This window comes from Pleurodeles waltl, chromosome 6 (genome assembly GCF_031143425.1).
Source record: "Pleurodeles waltl isolate 20211129_DDA chromosome 6, aPleWal1.hap1.20221129, whole genome shotgun sequence".
Taxonomy (NCBI): Eukaryota; Metazoa; Chordata; class Amphibia; order Caudata; family Salamandridae; genus Pleurodeles; species Pleurodeles waltl.
The window spans coordinates 198,910,892-198,932,963 of NC_090445.1; the positions used below are offsets into that span (position 1 = coordinate 198,910,892).

The window sequence follows — 22,072 nt, forward strand, 5'->3', positions numbered from 1 at the left end:
CAATCAGATTTCAGCATCAGATATACAGTTTTGTTGCTTCTATAATTACTCAAACACTACTGAGTGGATTACACCAAATAACAATAAGGGCTCTTTCTCTACCAAGAGCTAACTTTCTGCCAAAGTTGATGTATTTCTGTCCAAAGGCGCAGGCTGTATGGGTGTCTCAACCCACTATGGGAAATTGCATGTGGGTAAACGTGTTTTAGAACACCCACCCTCCTGAAACTTTCAAGACAGAAGCTGAAATCTGGTGCGAACTAGTTTTTTAAAATTTTGTGAAGATTCGTCAAATGGCTCCAAAGTTATTGGCAAAACTAAATATGCTTTTCCTATGGAAACTAGGTCCTAACTATACCTACTGGTGACCGCCAGTAGGTAATAAATATATATATTAGAAGCAAACTTGTAAAGGGAAAGCTGCCAGACTCCAATCTTTGTCAATTTGCACAAATGTATTGGTTATATAAGCAAACACAAACACGTTTCCACTCAAACTAGTCTTGTTCAATTGTAAACAAGACTCGTTTGAGTCAAAACGCATTACCTAATTGAAGCATGAACCATGCACCCTGTTTTCTATGTCACCTCATTAATATGTGCAGCATTTCATTTAAAATGCTACTGCATCAAATATACAATAATTAGGCGCTGGTTATATGCGTAATGGGCACCATCATGAGAATATTGCATTTTATCTGAGTTGGGGTTCTGCTATCAATAGTCTCCTGTGAGACTTCATCTGGGTCATCTCCCCTGTCTCCCCACCTCCTCCACATGGGCTCAAACCTCAGAGTTTCACAGGTTGCAAATAAAGCATGAGGTGAGCTTTGGGCATGTGGAACCTCTCCCACTGTCCACAAACACTACAAGTTTATGTTTGTATGGGTAACCCAAGAGCACTCCCCTCTGGCCCATGTTTAACATATATCCTTTAATTGTCATTCCCCATTTTCACACTCTGTGGAGCAGAAACTTCTTCCTTGTTAAAAATGCCTTTAATTTGTAAAGTTTGCACTATACTGAGAGAGGTCGTTAATTGTATCAGTTTTGTCCTTCAGTGTCCAACGTCAGCCCTGGCTTCACGTGTGGTGCAAGGTAGTATGTTTTCCAGAAGACCATTTTCGTATCTGATTTACTATTCCAGGATAAGGGAGGTGGAAGTGCCTTGACTGTTGGGTATATTCATGTGCAGCTGATCCTTGACATGGTGAACTTTGTAGTATATAGAAGAACAAGGACATATTTGTGAGAGTTAAAGCTGGTACAGAAATTTTGTAGGGTCCTGTTATTCTAGTCAGTAGCACTCCGAAAAGAAGTATGAATTACACTGAAACATAATAAGTAATACACAAGGAAGGGGTTGACAGCTGGTATGTTTGTAGGGCATATTTAGACATTTACACATGTTGGTATTCGCTTTTAACATATATCCCCCACCTCCACAAAAGGCTGCTAATAAAAGGTAAAGGGCAGTTATCTTCAGTACTGTGCTTCTTCACCATGTGAATAATGCTGTTAGAACATGTTCTTTAGTGACTTGAGAATTTGTTACATGCTTGTGTTAATACAACACTAGGTTCTTCAAGATTTCTGTGTACTGCATAGCTTGCTTTGGAGCTACATACGTTAATGTATTGTTGCAGAGAGGCTGAAAGGGATTGAAAGCCACTCTCACAACCCACTATTTGTTATTAAATGACAGCAGCAGTGTCTTTTCGTCACTGACCCAGCAGCAGAAAAGAACATGCAAATGTTAAGGCATTGGATACTAATGCCATTCATACCTTGGTGCAGCTGCGTTGTTTAGTGGCCTTTTCACTATTCACATATTTAGTGTACAAATAGATAACCACCTTTTTCTCATGAGGAAATGTCAGATGGGAGGATAAGGTCTTGGACTGAGACTGTTAAACTCAGTAACTACATATGTTCTATAATGTATTGTTGCCTCTGCACTTCTCAATTTAATGTTTTTACTTGTGTTGTAGAGATAAGCCAGGAGACCGCAGTAAACCCCGTTGATATTGTCAGCACACTCCAAGCACTACAGATGCTTAAGTACTGGAAGGGGAAGCACTTGGTCTTAAAGAGGCAGGTAAGACTTAAAGCTGCAACATAGTGTTATACAGTGGTTGCTGAGAAACTCCACAGAGGTCATGACCAGCAGGTGACAAATTATTAGTACCAGCACATTGTACTTTATACCAGATTTTCCATCTTAATTACTGTTGTTGGGGAAACAGTTTTTAATTGATTTTAGACTGGGGAAAACTATTGTGTTAATTGATTTTTGACTGTAATAATCTGTTTTATTATATAAATTAAAGTGCTACCCACTGCTATTTTTCACACTACTCAGGGGTCCAACCTAGATGCAGCATCTTTAATTTCAGCACTCTGTTTGGAAACTGATCAGGGATGCAACTCTCCCTGATACATACAATTCACCCTACAGCACACAAATGCATAATGGGCACACCAAAGGCAATCATGTCTGTGCCCTGATTGTGTCCAGCATTATCCATGCTGTTCCTGACACCCTCTCATGATAAGGAGACACTGGTCTTAAGTAGGAAAGCAATCACATCAGGAGTTAATGAGTTAATAATACATGTTATGCATGCCTAGACCAAATTATTGTGTCTTGCCTTTGTAGTGCCAAAAGTGCCAATTCAGAAATAAACCATACCACAGGAGGGTAGGGAAAACGGCAAAGGATAGTAGTGGGACAAGTGGTACCCCCTTGCAAGCTATAAGGAAGGGTGTCTATGCACGTTGCAGCCTGTTTGATTAACACCAGATCCCTTCCTAAGCACACATTGGATATTTGGTGCTCACTTAATGATGATTACTGTGAGGTAGTATGCCTGGTTAGGAGTCTTCTCAGATCCTGATATCTTTCGAGCTGTTCCAGAAGGGTACTGAACTCGAGCACCCGAACCATGTTGGCAGCGGGGTGACTTATCCATCACTCTGTTACAGTGCACTGCCTTGAAACTGGAAGGCCTGGGGGTGGTTGAAGCCTTATTGGGTTTTTTTCCCCCCCAGAAACTTTTTATTTGTTTTTTTACAACAAATTTTACATAAAAAACTGGCCACCAGCAGGCATTCAGATCTAGGTTAATAGACATGTAGAGCTTGAAGGCCAACCGGCCTTGCCCTGTGGCCAACAATGACATTATTCAGAGAGGCCAGTAAAAATGACCAAACCAGAAACACAGGATTGATTGCTCCACATCTCCCAGCCCACTCACCCCCACCCTGCCCGAAATGTACTCATGCAGTGAACGTTCTGATTTCGGCCTCAAGCAGTTCCCTCTGTCTCAGGCATGGCTTTAGTCGTATCCCACAGTAGACTGGCCATCCCTTGAAGATTTTATGATACTTCCGGGCGCAACCCCTTCATATAAAGCTAGAGGATTCCAATCCTAGACTATAGTCCATTCACCCCTTCCACCGCACTAGTGAGGGAGCAAGAGCATCTTGCAATATTACGTTTGGCTATGACCAGGCCCAGTCACAGCAGGCCGAGCCGATACCTGTTCCCATATATGTTTCCAGAGATATGTAGCAAGGCACATTGTGGGTTCCTCAGCAATGTTAGTCCTAGTACCCACTCTAAAAAGTTGAAGACCCCTTCCCAGAAGGGGGCAGGACAGCACAACCCCAGACAATATGTAGGTAATTGCCTGTCACTGACTGACAACGCAGACAGGATGCAGACCCAATCAGACCCCCTTCTCCATAGCCTTTCCCTTGTGTAGTAAACTCCTCAAACTCTGTATGAGGCTGAACTGGGAGGCTATGGCTTCCTCTCTAGGAGAGGCCAGTGCCTCTCCATTCTTCATCCTCCAGGGGGCCCAGGTCATGAGCACACGTCTCCTGCAGGGGCCCAAAAGCGCCCAGAGTATTAATGATTTAGGAACTGTATGTGACTGAGATCTTGTGGTGTGGGATATTTGTCAGAATATTTTACCTTCTAATGGGATCAATACTGCGGTTTCTTCTAGGTGTGTTATGTATGGCTTGGGAACTTGTAGATACTTGTAGAATTGGGTCTTGTGGTGCTTAAAAACCTGTTGGTCAAACAAAGTCTTAAGTAAATTCCTCTTGAGCTCGTCGCCCAGCCTGGAGATTCCCATAAGGTCCCAGCACTGAAACCCCTGCAACCCAGCCATCTGGCGCAGGACTGTACCCACCCAGAGAGGTGTCTCCCATGTGAACTGCCCCTTCCATCCCATAGGCATCTTGGAATTTTTCCAGGCTGCGAGGCCCCATACAGCAGATGTAACAGAGGCTGTGCACCCAGTGCCCAGTCCTCAGCTGCATAAGCTCAATCGTTGACCCACCCCCCTCCAACCACTAGTCATTCAGGACAGTCAGCTGGGCCGCCCTATAATAGGACGTACATCTGGGGTGGCTCTCCCCATAGGTTGATTTGCAGCACTTAGGTCAATCCACCGTGGACCATGGTTCCACAGGAAGCCCCGCTGGAGCAAGTCAATAACCAAGAACAGGGATGTGGGGACAGGAACTGGGAAGTTCTGATGTTGATATAACGAACGCTGTAGCACCACCATTTTAAAAATACCTGATCTCCCTAAAAGGGAGAGAGGGAGCACCGCCCAGAACTTCAAGTGTGTTTCCAATCAATCCAATTGGGGTTGTATGTTCAGGGCCGAGGCTCAGGCCTCGTCTATGGTAATGTGCAACTCCCAGGTATCTGAAATTGTGGCAAAGATCCCCAAGCTCCGACGCTCGTGACAACTTTGGGGTCACCACAAATATAGAGGACTTACCGACATGTGCTCTGATCCCCAAGAAGTCTCAGAATATTTCCAGCTTCCAGAGCCCATGCAGCCTGGAACCCTGGAAGTCTGTTACAAAGATTAGTATGTTGTCCACTTACAAAGCTATCCTCTACTCGACCCCAGGACCCTATTCATCCCCCCTCAGTTGTGTGACTACTTTTGTTCAGACAGCTAGAGGTTCAGCTGATAAAGTGCAGAGGAGCAGTGAGAGAGGGCACCCCTGATGCGGCCTGTGCTCAACCTGAAAAGGTGAGAAAGTAGTCCCACCCACCCTCACCTGGGCTAACAGCTCCGTATAGAGGTGCTTCACTTAACTAAGATACTGGAGTCCGAAATTCATTTTTGGCAGGAGATTATACAGGAACTGCCACACAACTGGATAGAAAGCTTTACGGAAGTCTACTTGCAGCAGAGCACCGTCCATGTGACAGAGCTTGGACAATGCAATTGTGTTGCACACCAGTCCGATGTTATGTCGCTTGGCCCTCCCTGGCATAAAGCCAGACTAGTCTGGGTGGACCAGTGTGGTTATGTCCTGGTGCAGCCGGTTGGCCAGAGCATTACCCCACACCCAGACCTCAATATTGAGAAGGGAGATTGGCCTGTACGATTCACAGCGATGCAGTGGCTGATATGGGTTTGATATGACCACAGTGTAGGAAGCTGACTCTCTATATAGTGCACTAAAATGAAGAACACTGTGCAGGGAGTCCAGTGGATCCCCAAATGGTTTTGCAGAGGCAGAAGTAGATGGGACTAATGCTCGATTTTGTGGTCGTGTGGGCGAGAAGTTAGGCTTATCAGAGGGCAGTGCTAAGCATTCGGTGTACTCACAGAGGCAATAAATGAGACACACACTCAAAAAATAAATCTGAGGCCAATTTATAAAAATAATTTTTTATATATATATATATATATAGCTGCAGATACACATGCTGTGCACATCCCGCCATCTGGTGTTGGGCTCGGAGTGTTACAAGTTGTTTTTCCTCGAAGAAGTCTTTTCGAGTCACGAGACTGAGGGACTCCTCCCATTTCGACTCCATTGCGCATGGGCGTGGACTCCATCTTAGATTGTTTTTTTCCGCCATCGGGTTTGGGTGTGTTCCTTTTCGCTCTGTGTTTCGGGTCGGAAAGTTAGTTAGAATCTCAGAAAAATCGTCAGTATTGTTTGCGTTCGGTATCGGGTTAGTTACAACAGATCGACACCGAATTAAGAAGAGCTCCGGTGGCCCTTCGGGGTTTTTTCGATCCCCGTCGGGGCCTGGTCGGCCCGGCCACGTGTCTCTTCAAGGCTGATGGAACGGACCCCATTCCGCTTCTGTCCAAAATGCCATAACAAGTATCCATATACAGATCAACACCTGGTCTGTAACTTGTGTTTGTCACCAGAACACAAGGAGGATACTTGTGAGGCCTGTCGAGCGTTTCGGTCCAGGAAGACACTCAGGGACCGAAGAGCAAGAAGACTGCAAATGGCGTCGACGCCGACAGGACAAGGGCGTTTCGAGGAGGAGGAAGAAACATTCTCCATCCAGGATTCGGAGGAGATCGATCCCGAAGAAACGCCGAAAACCGTGAGTAAGACGTCGAAACAAAGAACTCACGAAAAGACTGCTAAAGGCCAGGGGACGCCACCGCCAACAGGCCATGGCTTAACCCGAAAAATAGGTGACCGTCCATCGGCACCGAAAAAGGGCGAGCTGGTGTCGAAGTCATCCGACTCCGGTCGAGATACAGGCACGCAGCAATCTCGGGCCCGAGAGAGTGGCTCCGAAAAGATTCGGCATCGAGACAGCGGCACCGAAATGGGTCGGCACCGAGAGGGCACGTCACCGAAAGCAAAAAAGATTTCGTCGGAGCCGAAAAAAGCAGCCGAAAAGGTTTCGGTGCCGAAACATCCGGCCTCCAAACCGAAAATTAGTTCCTATTCAGAGGAACAAGGACTCTCCTCACAAATGAAGACACACAGATTTGAACAAGAATTAGAGACAATAGAGCCAGATCACACGCAAAGGCGGCTCTTTATTCAAAAAGATACAGGGAAGATCAGCACTCTTCCTCCAATCAGAATGAAACGAAAACTTGCCTTCCAAGACAAGGACAAGGACAAACAGCCACAAGCAAAAGTGGCTAAACAAGTAACACCACCACCATCCCCACATCACTCTCCACAACCATCACCGGTAGCCACTCCACCAATGATGCAATCCCCAACTCATACGGGGATGAGTCAAGATGACCCTGACGCATGGGACCTTTACGACGTACCAGTGTCAGATAATAGTCCTCAATGCTATCCAGCGAGACCCTCGCCACCAGAGGATAGTACAGGCTACATTCAAGTGGTATCAAGGGCAGCAGCATTTCACAATGTCAGCCTTCACTCAGAACCCATTGAAGATGGCTTCCTTTTTAATACACTGTTGTCTACGCACAGTCAATATCAAAGTCTGCCGATGTTGCCCGGAATGCTAAAACACTCCAAACAAGTGTTTGAGGAGCCTGTCAAAGGGAGAGCCATTACTCCAAGAGTAGATAAAAAATATAAACCGCCACCAACAGACCCAGTGTACATCACACAACAGCTATCACCAGACTCTGTTGTAGTTGGAGCAGCGCGCAAAAGAGCCAACTCTCATACTTCAGGAGACGCGCCACCTCCAGATAAAGAGAGTAGAAAATTCGACGCAGCAGGCAAAAGGGTGGCGGCACAGGCAGCAAACCAGTGGCGTATTGCAAATTCGCAAGCTTTGCTAGCCAGATATGATAGGGTCCATTGGGACGAGATGCAACACCTTATTGAACACTTACCAAAGGAGTTCCAAAAAAGAGCGCAGCAAGTGGTAGAAGAGGGACAAAATATCTCCAATAATCAAATTCGATCAGCAATGGATGCTGCAGACACAGCTGCTAGAACTGTCAACACAGCAGTAACAATAAGGAGTCATGCATGGCTGCGTACATCAGGATTTAAACCAGAGGTACAGCAAGCTGTGCTGAATATGCCATTCAACGGACCGCAGTTGTTTGGGCCGGAGGTGGACACTGCAATAGAAAAACTTAAAAAAGACACTGACACGGCCAAATCCATGGGCGCACTCTACTCCCCGCAGAGCAGAGGCACATTTCGAAAGACACAATTTCGAGGGGGGTTTCGAGGGCAGACCACAGAAGCCACAACCTCACAAACAAAGCCCACTTACCAGAGCCAGTATCAGCGGGGAAGTTTTCGGGGACAATATAGAGGAGGACAGTTTCAAAGAAACAGAGGAAAGTTCCAAAGTCCCAAAACTCCTCAAAACAAACAGTGACTTCAAGGTCACAAATCCCCAACACACAACACCTGTGGGGGGGAGACTAACCAAGTTTTACACACATTGGGAGGAAATAACAACAGACACTTTGGTCTTAGCAATTATCCAGCATGGTTATTGCATAGAATTTCTCAAATTCCCTCCAAACGTCCCACCGAAAACACACAATATGTCAAAACAACATATAGATCTTCTAGGACTAGAAGTTCAGGCATTGCTACAAAAAGAAGCAATAGAATTAGTACCAAAAGAACAATTAAACACAGGAGTTTACTTACTGTACTTCCTGATACCCAAAAAAGACAAGAGCCTGAGACCTATACTAGATCTCAGAACATTAAATACCTACATCAAATCAGACCACTTTCACATGGTTACTCTACAAGACGTAATCCCACTGCTCAAACAACAAGACTACATGACACTAGACCTAAAGGATGCATATTTCCATATACCGATACATCCTTCACACAGAAAGTACCTAAGGTTTGTATTCCAAGGGATACATTACCAATTCAAAGTGTTGCCATTCGGAATAACAATTGCGCCAAGAGTTTTTACAAAATGCCTAGCAGTAGTAGCTGCACATATCAGAAGGCAGCAAATACATGTGTTCCCATACCTAGACGATTGGTTAATCAAAACCAATACCCTAAAACGGTGTGCAAAACACACAAAATATGTCATAAAAATCCTACACAAACTAGGTTTCTCAATCAACTACGCAAAGTCACACCTGCAGCCGTGTCAAACACAACAATACTTAGGAGCAACAATCAACACAGCAAAAGGGATTGCTACTCCAAGTCCACAAAGAGTGCAAACATTTCACAATATAATACAGACCTTGTATCCAAAACAAAAAGTACAAGTCAAAATGATAATGAAACTACTAGGCATGATGTCCTCATGCATAGCCATTGTCCCAAAGGCAAGGTTACACATGCGGCCCTTACAACAGTGCCTAGCATCACAATGGTCACAAGCACAGGGTCAGCTTCTAGATCTGGTGTTGATAGACCGCCAAACATACATCTCGCTTCAATGGTGGAACAGTATAAATTTAAAGCAAGGGCGGCCTTTCCAAGACCCAGTGCCACAATACGTGATAACAACAGATGCTTCCATGACAGGGTGGGGAGCACACCTCAGTCAACACAGCATCCAAGGACAATGGGACATACAGCAAAAACAGTTTCACATAAATCACCTAGAACTGTTAGCGGTATTTCTAGCGCTGAAAGCATTTCAACCCATGATAACCCACAAATACATTCTTGTCAAAACAGACAACATGACAACAATGTATTACCTAAACAAACAAGGAGGGACACACTCAACACAGTTGTGTCTCCTAACACAGAAAATATGGCATTGGGCGATTCACAACCACATTCGCCTCATAGCACAATTTATTCCAGGAATTCAGAATCAGTTAGCAGACAATCTCTCACGGGATCACCAACAGATCCACGAATGGGAGATTCACCCCCAAATACTAAACACTTACTTCAAAATTTGGGGAACACCACAAATAAATCTATTTGCAACAAAGGAAAACTCAAAATGCCAAAACTTCGCATCCAGGTACCCACAACATCAGTCTCAGGGCAATGCGCTATGGATGAACCGGTCAGGGATATTTGCGTACGCTTTTCCACCTCTCCCACTCCTTCCATATCTAGTAAACAAGTTGAGTCAAAACAAACTCAAACTCATACTAATAGCACCAACATGGGCAAGGCAACCTTGGTACACAACACTACTAGACATGTCAGTAGTACCTCATGTCAAACTACCAAACAGACCAGATCTGTTAACCCAACACAAACAACAGATCAGGCATCCAAATCCAGCATCGCTGAATCTAGCAATTTGGCTCCTGAAATCCTAGAATTCGGACACTTAGGGGGTGATTCTAACTTTGGCGGGCGGCGGAGGCCGCCCGCCAAAGTTCCCCCAACAGAATACCGCTACGTGGTCAGAAGACCGCCGCGGTTATTCTGTGTTTCCTGCTGGGCTGGCGGGCGACCGCCAGAAGGCCGCCCGCCAGCCCAGCGGGAAACCCCTTCCCACGAGGAAGCCGGCTCCGAATGGAGCCGGCGGAGTGGGAAGGGTGCGACGGGTGCAGTAGCACCCGTCGCGATTTTCAGTGTCTGCATGGCAGACGCTGAAAATCTTTTAGGGGCCGTCTTACGGGGGCCCCCAGGGGCTCCACGACACCCCTCACCCAGGAACAGGATGGCGGTGAGGGGGTCGGAATCCCCATGGCGGCGCAGCAAGCTGCGCCGCCATGGAGGATTCCTCAGGGCAGTGGAAAACCGGCGGGAGACCGCCGGTTTTCCGTTTCTGACCGCGGCCATACCGCCGCGGTCAGAATGCCCTTGGGAGCACCGCCAGCCTGTTGGCGGTGCTCCCGCGGTCAATGACCGCCAGGGTCAGAATGACCCCCTTAGACCTCACACAAGAATGTATGGAGGTCATAAAACAGACTAGAAAGCCTACCACTAGACACTGCTATGCAAATAAGTGGAAAAGATTTGTTTATTACTGCCATAATAATCAAATTCAACCCTTACACGCATCTACAAAAGATATAGTAGGATACTTACTACATTTGCAAAAAGCAAAACTAGCTTTCTCTTCCATAAAAATACATCTTACTGCAATTTCAGCTTACCTGCAAATTACGCACTCAACTTCATTATTTAGGATACCAGTCATAAAAGCGTGTATGGAAGGCCTAAATAGAATTATACCACCAAGAACGCCACCAGTTCCTTCATGGAACCTCAACATTGTCTTAACACGACCCATGGGTCCACCTTTTGAGCCCATGCACTCTTGTGAAATGCAATACTTAACGTGGAAAGTTGCATTTTTAATTGCCATCACATCTCTAAGAAGAGTGAGTGAAATTCAAGCGTTTACCATTCAAGAACCATTTATTCAAATACACAAAAATAAAGTAGTTCTACGAACAAATCCTAAATTTTTACCAAAAGTAATCTCACCGTTCCACTTCAATCAAACGGTAGAATTACCAGTGTTCTTCCCACAGACAGATTCTGTAGCTGAAAGAGCACTACATACATTAGACATCAAAAGAGCACTAATGTACTACATTGACAGAACAAAACTAATTCGAAAGACAAAACAACTATTTATTGCCTTTCAAAAACCTCATACAGGAAATCCAATTTCAAAACAAGGCATTGCTAGATGGATAGTTAAGTGCATTCAAACCTGCTATCTCTAAGCTAAAAGAGAACTGCCTATTACGCCAAAGGCACACTCAACCAGAAAGAAAGGTGCTACCATGGCCTTTCTAGGAAATATACCTATGACAGAAATCTGTAAGGCAGCCACATGGTCTACGCCTCATACATTTACCAAACACTACTGTGTAGATGTGTTAACTGCTCAACAAGCAACAGTAGGTCAAGCTGTACTAAGAACATTATTTCAAACTACTTCAACTCCTACAGGCTGAACCACCGCTTTTGGGGAGATAACTGCTTACTAGTCTATGTACAGCATGTGTATCTGCAGCTACACATGCCATCGAACGGAAAATGACACTTACCCAGTGTACATCTGTTCGTGGCATTAGTCGCTGCAGATTCACATGCGCCCACCCGCCTCCCCGGGAGCCTGTAGCCGTTTAGAAGTAGATCTTAAACATTTGTACATTTGTAAATATATGTTCGATGGCATCTGTCGCTGTAGATACGCATGTTCTGCAATAGCTCGCCATCTGGTGTTGGGCCGGAGTGTTACAAGTTGTTTTTCTTCGAAGAAGTCTTTCGAGTCACGGGACCGAGTGACTCCTCCTTTTGTCTCCATTGCGCATGGGCGTCGACTCCATCCTCGATTGTTTTTTTTCCGCCATCGGGTTCGGACGTGTTCCTGTCGCTCCGAGTTTCGGAACAGAAAAAATAGTTAATTTCGGAAGATTTTCGTCGGTATTGTTGCGTTCGGGATCGGCATACTTACATTCAACACCGCATCGAAGATCGAAGAGCTCCGGTGCCCTTCGGGGTAATTTTTCAATCCTCCGTCGGGGCCTGGTCGGCCCGACCGCGTGCTGAAGAACGCCGATGGAACGGACCCCGTTCCGTTTCTGCCCCAAATGCCACAATAAATACCCCTACACAGACCAACACTTGGTCTGCAACCTGTGCCTGTCACCTGAGCACAGCGAAGACACCTGCGAGGCCTGTCGTGCGTTCCGGTCCCGAAAAACACTCCGAGACCGTCGAGCCAGAAGACTTCAAATGGCGTCCGCACCGACAGCCCGACGGGAGTTCGAGGAACAGGAAGAGGAAGGTACCTTCTCGATCCAAGACTCAGACTCCGAAGGATTCGACGATACACAAACCGTGAGTAAGACGTCGAAAACCACACAAAGAAACATTTACAAGGCCCAGGGGACGCCACTGCCACCAGGCCATGGCTCAACCCATAAAATCGGTGACCGACCGTCGGCACCGAAAAAGGCCCAAACAGTGCCGAGATCGTCCGACTCCGGTCGAGACACCGGCACGCAGCCTTCTCGGGACCGAGAAAGTGCTGGAGACAAGCCTCGACACCGAGATGCCGGTGTGGACACGGCTCGACGCCGAGACAGCGGCACCGAAACAGATCGACGCCGAGAGGTTTCGGCCCCGAAAAGGAAAAAAGTCACCTCGGAGCCGAAAAAACACGCAGACAAAGTTTCGACGCCGAAACAAACTGCAAGCGACCCAGCTTCAGGCTCTTATACAGAAGAGCACTCGCTAACCTCCCAAATGCAGAAGCATAGGTTTGAGGAAGAGCTACAAGCAACTGATGCGGACCATACGCAAAAGCGTATCTTCATTCAGCAGGGGACAGGAAAAATAAGCACCCTTCCCCCCATTAGGAGAAAGAGAAGGTTGGAGTTCCAGACGGAACAAGCACCACAACCAAAAGTGGTGAAAAGAGTTACACCACCACCCTCTCCTCCGCCCGTGATTAACGTTTCACCAGCACAAACGCCATCACACTCCCCAGCTCACACCACCATGAGCCAGGGTGACCAAGACCAGGACGCATGGGACCTATACGACGCCCCAGTGTCAGATAACAGCCCAGAGGCATACCCTACAAAACCATCTCCACCAGAAGACAGCACCGCGTACTCTCAGGTGGTGGCTAGAGCAGCACAATTTCACAACGTAAGCCTCCACTCAGAACAGGTCGAGGATGATTTCTTGTTCAACACACTCTCCTCCACCCACAGCTCCTACCAAAGCCTGCCTATGCTCCCTGGTATGCTCCGGCACGCAAAAGACATATTTAAGGACCCGGTCAAAAGTAGGGCAATCACACCAAGGGTGGAAAAAAAGTATAAGCCGCCTCCTACAGACCCGGCTTTCATCACAACACAGCTGCCACCAGACTCTGTTGTTGTAGGAGCAGCTAGGAAAAGGGCCAACTCTCACACATCTGGAGATGCACCACCCCCAGATAAAGAAAGCCGCAAGTTTGATGCAGCTGGTAAAAGAGTCGCAGCACAAGCTGCAAACCAGTGGCGCATCGCGAACTCCCAGGCACTACTTGCGCGCTATGACAGAGCCCACTGGGACGAGATGCAACATCTCATTGAACATCTGCCCAAAGACTTCCAAAATAGGGCAAAACAAGTGGTTGAGGAGGGACAGGCCATCTCCAACAACCAGATCCGCTCCTCCATGGACGCTGCAGATACAGCTGCACGGACAATTAATACATCTGTAACTATCAGAAGGCATGCATGGCTCCGAACGTCTGGATTTAAACCAGAGATCCAACAAGCAGTTCTCAATATGCCTTTTAATGAAAAAGAACTGTTCGGTCCAGAAGTGGACACAGCGATTGAGAAACTCAAAAAAGATACGGACACTGCCAAAGCCATGGGCGCACTCTACTCCCGGCAGAGCAGAGGGAATTACAGCTCATTCCGTAAAACGCCCTTTCGAGGGGGGTTTCGGGGTCAAAGCACACAAGCCAGCACCTCACAAGCCACACCGTCCAGTTACCAAGGACAGTATAGAGGAGGTTTTCGGGGACAATATAGAGGAGGGCAATTCCCTAGAAATAGAGGAAGATTACAAAGCCCCAAAACCCCTACTACTAAACAGTGACTCACATGTCACTCACCCCCTCCACACAACACCAGTGGGGGGACGAATAGGTCATTATTACAGAGCATGGGAGAAAATCACTACAGACACTTGGGTTCTAGCAATTATCCAACATGGTTACTGCATAGAATTTCTACAGTTCCCTCCAAACATACCACCAAAAGCACAAAATTTAACAACACACCATTCCAATCTCCTAGAGATAGAAGTGCAGGCACTATTGCAAAAGAATGCAATCGAATTAGTGCCAAACACACAAATAAACACAGGAGTTTACTCACTGTACTTTCTGATACCAAAGAAGGACAAAACACTGAGACCAATCCTAGACCTCAGAGTAGTCAACACTTTCATCAAATCAGACCACTTCCACATGGTCACACTACAAGAAGTATTGCCATTGCTAAAGCTGCACGACTACATGGCAACTTTAGACCTCAAGGATGCTTATTTCCATATACCAATTCACCCATCGCACAGGAAATACCTAAGGTTTGTATTCAAAGGAATACATTACCAATTCAAGGTACTGCCTTTCGGATTAACAACCGCACCAAGAGTCTTTACCAAATGTCTAGCGGTAGTCGCTGCACACATCAGAAGGCAGCAAATACATGTGTTCCCATATCTAGACGACTGGCTAATCAAGGCCCATTCGTTAATAGAGTGCTCAAATCACACAAATCATATCATACAAACCCTCTTCAAACTAGGGTTCACCGTCAATTTCACAAAATCCAAAATTCGGCCACGCAAGGTACAACAATACCTGGGAGCCATAATAGACACATCAAAAGGAGTAGCCACTCCAAGTCCACAAAGAATTCAAAATTTCAACACCATCATACAACGCATGTATCCAACACAAAAGATACAAGCAAAGATGGTATTACAACTCCTAGGCATGATGTCATCATGCATAGCCATTGTCCCAAACGCAAGACTGCACATGAGGCCCTTACAACAATGCCTAGCATCACAGTGGTCTCAAGCACAGGGTCACCTTCTAGATCTGGTGTTAATAGACCGCCAAACTTACCTCTCGCTTCTGTGGTGGAACAACATAAATTTAAACAAGGGGCGGCCTTTCCAAGACCCAGTGCCACAATACGTAATAACAACAGATGCTTCCATGACAGGGTGGGGAGCACACCTCGATCAACACAGCATACAAGGACAATGGAACGTACATCAAACAAAACTGCATATCAATCACCTAGAACTTCTTGCAGTTTTTCAAGCACTAAAAGCTTTCCAACCAATAATAGTTCACAAATACATTCTCGTCAAAACAGACAACATGACAACAATGTATTATCTAAACAAGCAGGGAGGGACGCACTCCACGCAGTTAAGCATGTTAGCACAAAAAATTTGGCATTGGGCAATTCACAACCAAATTCGCCTAATTGCACAGTTTATACCAGGGATACAAAATCAACTTGCAGACAATCTCTCTCGAGATCACCAACAGGTCCACGAATGGGAAATTCACCCCCAAATACTGAACACTTATTTCAAACTCTGGGGAACACCTCAGATAGACTTGTTTGCGACAAGGGAGAACGCAAAATGCCAAAACTTCGCATCCAGATACCCACACAAACAATCCCAAGGCAATGCCCTATGGATGAACTGGTCAGGGATATTTGCTTACGCTTTTCCTCCTCTCCCTCTCCTTCCTTACCTGGTAAACAAACTCACTCAAAGCAAACTCAAACTCATATTGATAGCACCAACTTGGGCAAGGCAACCCTGGTACACAACGCTGCTAGACCTATCAGTGGTACCCTGCATCAAATTGCCCAACAGGCCAGATCTGTTGACACAGCACAACCAAAGGATCAGACACCCAGATCCAGCATCGCTGAATCTAGCAATCTGGCTCCTGAAATCCTAGAATTCGGGCACTTACAACTTACCCAAGAATGTATGGAAGTCATAAAACAAGCAAGAAGGCCATCCACCAGGCACTGCTATGCAAGTAAATGGAAGAGGTTTGTTTGCTACTGCCATATTAATCAAATACAACCATTACACACAACTCCAGAACATGTAGTGGGTTACTTGCTTCACTTACAAAAATCTAACCTAGCTTTCTCTTCCATTAAGATTCACCTTGCAGCAATATCTGCATACCTGCAGACTACCTATTCAACTTCCCTATATAAAATACCAGTCATTAAAGCATTCATGGAGGGCCTTAGGAGAATTATACCACCAAGAACACTACCTGTTCCTTCATGGAACCTAAATGTTGTCCTAACTAGACTTATGGGTCCACCTTTTGAACCCATGCACTCCTGCGACATACAGTTCCTAACCTGGAAGGTGGCATTTCTCATCGCCATTACTTCCCTGAGAAGAGTAAGCGAGATTCAGGCGTTTACTATACAGGAACCTTTTATACAACTACACAAAAATAAAGTCGTCCTAAGGACCAATCCTAAATTTTTGCCAAAGGTTATTTCACCGTTCCATCTAAATCAAACAGTGGAACTTCCGGTGTTCTTTCCACAGCCAGATACCGTAGCTGAAAGGGCACTACATACATTAGATGTCAAAAGAGCATTAATGTATTACATTGACAGAACAAAGAACATCAGAAAGACTAAACAACTCTTTATTGCATTTCAAAAACCTCATGCAGGAAACCCAATTTCAAAACAAGGTATAGCCAGATGGATAGTTAAATGCATCCAAATCTGCTACCTTAAAGCTAAACGACAGCTGCCCATTACACCAAGGGCACACTCAACCAGAAAGAAAGGTGCTACCATGGCCTTTCTAGGAAACATCCCAATGCAAGAAATATGTAAGGCAGCCACATGGTCTACGCCTCACACATTCACCAAGCACTACTGTGTAGACGTGTTATCCGCACAACAAGCCACAGTAGGTCAAGCTGTATTAAGGACATTATTTCAGACTACTTCCACTCCTACAGGCTGATCCACCGCTTTTGGGGAAATAACTGCTTACTAGTCTATTGCAGAACATGCGTATCTACAGCGACAGATGCCATCGAACTGAAAATGTCACTTACCCAGTGTACATCTGTTCGTGGCATCAGTCGCAGTAGATTCGCATGTGCCCACCCGCCTCCCCGGGAGCCTGTAGCAGTTTGGAAGTTACCTTCAATTATTTATATATGTATCATCTCAACCTTAAATAAGTGCATACTTAGTCACTCCATTGCATGGGCACTATTACTACAATTCAACTCCTACCTCACCCTCTGCGGGGAAAAACAATCGAGGATGGAGTCGACGCCCATGCGCAATGGAGACAAAAGGAGGAGTCACTCGGTCCCGTGACTCGAAAGACTTCTTCGAAGAAAAACAACTTGTAACACTCCGGCCCAACACCAGATGGCGAGCTATTGCAGAACATGCGAATCTACTGCGACTGATGCCACGAACAGATGTACACTGGGTAAGTGACATTTTCATACTTGAAACTTCATTATGTACATACGCATTCACTCCATTGCATGGGCACTATTACTAGCATACACAACTCCTACCTCACCCTCTGCGGGGAAAACAATCTAAGATGGAGTCCACGCCCATGCGCAATGGAGTCGAAATGGGAGGAGTCCCTCGGTCTCGTGACTCAAAGACTTCTTCGAGGAAAAACAACTTGTAACACTCCGAGCCCAACACCAGATGGCGGGATGTGCACAGCATGTGAATCTGCAGCGACTAATGCCACGAACAGATGTACACTGGGTAAGTGACATTTTCCATATATATATATATATATATATATTTGTTTTTGTTTTTTTTCAAACCGTAAGCATAAATACTTTACAGTTTCAGAAATCAACAATTGGTGCAATTTTCAGAGTTCTCTCCGTGTTATCCTATGGAGGAAAACAATTTTCAGCAAACAGGGTTAACAACGACTTACGAGGTCGAGCTCAGACAGCAAAGGTAAGTACTGGGCACTGATCAGAACCACACCGAAAGGTCACACCGGGAAGCACTGGGGCAGTATCATGCAGGAGTGGGTCCTTGTGACAAACAGACTCTGGCTGGGAAGCCAGTCGGGGGCAACAAACAGGTATGTATTAGACTTTGGGTGCTCCAAGGATGTTTGTTCCTTTTCTCCAGGGCCCAGGGGTGACGGATGCATGGGTGTCCTTAGGTGTCGGGTTTTCTCGTCCGGAAGCACTCGCGGTCAGGGGGTCTGGTGTGTTGAGGCTGCACGCGTCGTCGTGGAGTCCGGCAGGGGTGGGCCCAGGGTGGACTCAAGCTCAGAGGAGCTGGGGGATGTCATTGGCACCAGTGGTTCACCTCAGGTGGGGTCAGGGGCGACAGGTGCAGTGGTTCCTGGAGGTTTCGGGTTTCCACTCGCCACAAGCCTACAAGAGAGGGGGTCCTGTGTGCAGAGGCTGCAGGCAACTTTGGGGGGGGGGGGTCCAAGAGGGGTGAAACTTACTTGACTGGACTCAGACTCTAGACAGCTGGGGAACTGGGCTGGCACCGTTGGTTGGCTTCACCTCGCGTCATGATCGTAGTATGCAGAGGTCACTTCAAGTGTCAGGTCCTTGCTGTTCCAGGGGCTGCAGAGTCTTTTCTTTAAACTTTGTTGCAGAGCAGTTTCGCTGCTCATGGGAGTCTGAGCAGGCAGCCCTCCTGGGTTTCTTGGAGGCTCAGCTGCAGGATGAATCGTCTTCTGGGCAGAGTCAGTCGAGGTCAGCAGGCAGGCCGGAGGGCCTGGTTCCAGATCAGCCGCTCCTTCTTTTCCTCTTCTGCAGTTGCGACTCTTCTTTGTCCTTTGCTTCGTAGGTAGTCAGGATCTGAGTTCTAGCCTTTAAGGGTGCCACCTAAATTCTCAATTTAGGGGTGTTACATGGAGTGCCAGATGGTAGCCAATGGGCTGCCTACCTTTAGGGTGAGTATATCTTTTCTATGGCAACTTCCGCTGCGAAGTGGGCATAACCCTAACACTAGTGGCCTTATTTCTTCGAAACAAGATGGAGGAATTTAAAAAGTAGTGTCCACTTCAGCTTGTCCACCTTAGGGGTGGGACTGGCGTGAAGTGTGGGCACACCTTCTAATCTGCCTAATGTTCCTGCCTGGGCTCCTGCCAAAAGTGAGTTCAGGAAGGGGGAATTGGGGGAGTCTGTCAACTTTACCATCTGGAGAGACCTGGGTCGCATTACAAAGGCAACTAGGTCTTTGAAGCTTCCCACCCTGGAATATCCATCCTGCCTGTTTGAGGTGATAACACTTCCGACCAGTGCAGGCTCTCCTTGGAGGGGGGTTTGGAGGGGTGCAGAAACGTGTCTGTGGTGGCTGAACTGGTCAACCCCAGCCAGTCAACATACTAGTAGATGATAGGTTTTCAGGGGGCACCTTTGCACATGCATTTAAAATGGCTTCCCTGTTCACTTACTATGTCTCAAAATCGACAGGGGCATAGCAGGGACATTGCTCATGCATAAATGTCCTCACATGTGTCTTGATGCACCCTACCTTATGGTGACTTACACCTGGCAAATGCATTGATAGTGGACTTTGCTCACAGGGGTGTGTGACAGGTCATGTTTTTCATTTAGCCTGCACCAACACACTGTCTCCATTGGAAATAGTGTGTGGGGTTTTGTGAGGGGTCCCTGGGGGTGGCACAACTGGTGCTGCAGCCCTCTGAGACATTCCTTAGTACCCCAGGCCCTAGTTTCCGGGGGTACCATTTACTAGGGACTTAAACATTGGGTGCTAAAGAGTATGGCAGTTGTGCAAAACAACTGTAGTTTTTGAGAAAGAAATCTGGCACTATGGGCCTGGTTTGAAGGGACCCAGTGCACTAACAGTCAAAGCCACATCAGAAACCAGGCAAAAAGTGGGGGCTAACCGTGGCAAGAAGGGAGCTTTCCTACACATAGTGTCCACCGTTCTAAGGTTCAAGGTTAGCAGTTTGTCCCTCCAAGGCCTCCCTAAATCCCCCCAACAAGTGGGGACCGGTGAGCTCCCATGTGGCCTTATGGAACTCCGCTGGGAATCTGTCCGGGCCTGCTGATCTTCCCCTTCTGAAGCTTACAGCAGTCACCCCCTCCCCACTCCTCCCCAAACCTCATGTAACATAATGTTCAGTTCTAACGTGTCTTTTTCTTCACCCAGGAGGGCGCGGATCCGAAGGTCTTGCACAAGCGCTTCCACTTCAGGGTGGGCTCTGCTTTGTGGCAAGCGTATAAAGGTTCTTAGTAGGGCATGGTTATACTGTTGTAAGGTAATAGGAATGCATATTAGGACAACAGATCTTCATAATGTGGGGGACTAAGGCCGGCACACCATCAGTAACTGTCAACCTGATTCCTGGCTAGTTCAAAGTGCCTCACCTACACCCCTAACCCTATCAGGGTGGAAGGCGATTGTGGCATCCTGAACATGACACTGACTCCAGAGGAAGTCATAGAAACAGATCTCACCCTTTTGTTGTATTACTCTTGCATGCCCAGGTAAAACTCTAGAGAGATACGAAATAAGTGTTTGATGGCATGTGTGGATGTCGATACACATGCTCTGCATACTCCTGCTGTCTAGTGTTGGGTCTGGAAGTGTGCAAAAGTTTTTCGAGTTATGAGGTATAGTGACTCCTCTTGCTGGTAATGTACCAGGGCATTAAATCCATTGTTGGATTGTTTTCTTCTGTCCAGCATGCCAACCCCCCGGTGGTGTATCATCGAGCTCTGGGTCGGGACCATTTTTAAACTCTTTCAGTTGGTAACCCACTCCGACCTTTGTCAGTATTGTTATTGAACAAGTTTCTACACTGTAGGAAATTAGCATCTTTCTGAGATGGATCCCCCCACTTTTTGCCTAGTGTCAGTGTGTTTAGACCGTAGTACACTGGGACCCTGCTAACCAGGACCCCAATGTATGTCCTCTCTCCTCTAAATGTGGTTGCTGGTAAACCTTTACACCGCACAATTGGCATAGTGGTGCCCCCATGTAATTCCTTAGTATATGGTAGTTAGGTACCCAGGACATTGGTACGCCAGGGGTCTCCCATGAGCTGCAGCATGTATTATGGCACCCATGGGAGCCCATGCAAACTGTGTTTGCAGGCCTGCCATTGCCCTCTGCGTGAAGTGGTGCATTCACCTTTTACTTCAGATATAAGACTTGCCTTATATCGCAGTCAAAGCACTTTGACAATGTAAGTGACCCCTTTGGACGTCCCGTCAGCCCAAGGGTAGGGTTCATGTTGCTAAATGTAAGGGTACCCCTGCATGAAAAGGTTATCTCTACAAACCTCAGACTCCATTGCCTGGGCTTTGTAAGTGCGGGGAAGCCATCTTAAGGCATGTAGTGGACACAGGTCAACCTCTAGTGTCCAGCTACATAATGGCTTCTCTGAACCTAGGCATGTTTGGTATCGTGCAGCTGCACTGATTCCTGTGCTAGTTGCATGATCCAATGTACTTTGGGAGTTCCTTAGAGGATCCCTCAGTTCTGCCTGTGCAGCCTTACAGGGTCTGGCTGACAGCCCACGCTGCTGCCGAATCCAAGACACTGTTCTGCCCTCCTGCTAATGAGCCTAACTCAAGCAGGAGAAGGTAGAACAAAGAAATAGGTGACTCTGGGGTGGGGTGGCCTCTGAGCGCCACCAGGTTGCTTTGAAGGGCACATTGGGTGCCCTCCTTGCATAATCTGGTTTGCAGCAGGTCAGGAACCCCCAGTTCCCGTTCTGGTACGAAGCCACACAAAGGACAGAGAAGTAACCACCCCTCTATCCAGCTCCTCCCCTAGAGAAGTGTTCAGAGCTCTGGCATGTGGGCAGTTGA

At 46.7% G+C, this 22,072-nt stretch overlaps 1 protein-coding gene across 6 annotated transcripts in view; it reads left to right on the plus strand.

The window, feature by feature from the left end:
- Positions 1-22,072, plus strand: part of KAT7 (lysine acetyltransferase 7) — a 683,237-nt gene that overhangs the window by 589,727 nt on the left and 71,438 nt on the right. For all 6 annotated transcript variants that reach the window (XM_069237807.1, XM_069237810.1, XM_069237811.1 and 3 more), the window contains one exon: positions 1,992-2,098. In XM_069237807.1, coding sequence (XP_069093908.1) covers positions 1,992-2,098 — 107 coding nt within the window. The remainder of the gene's footprint in view (positions 1-1,991; positions 2,099-22,072) is intronic.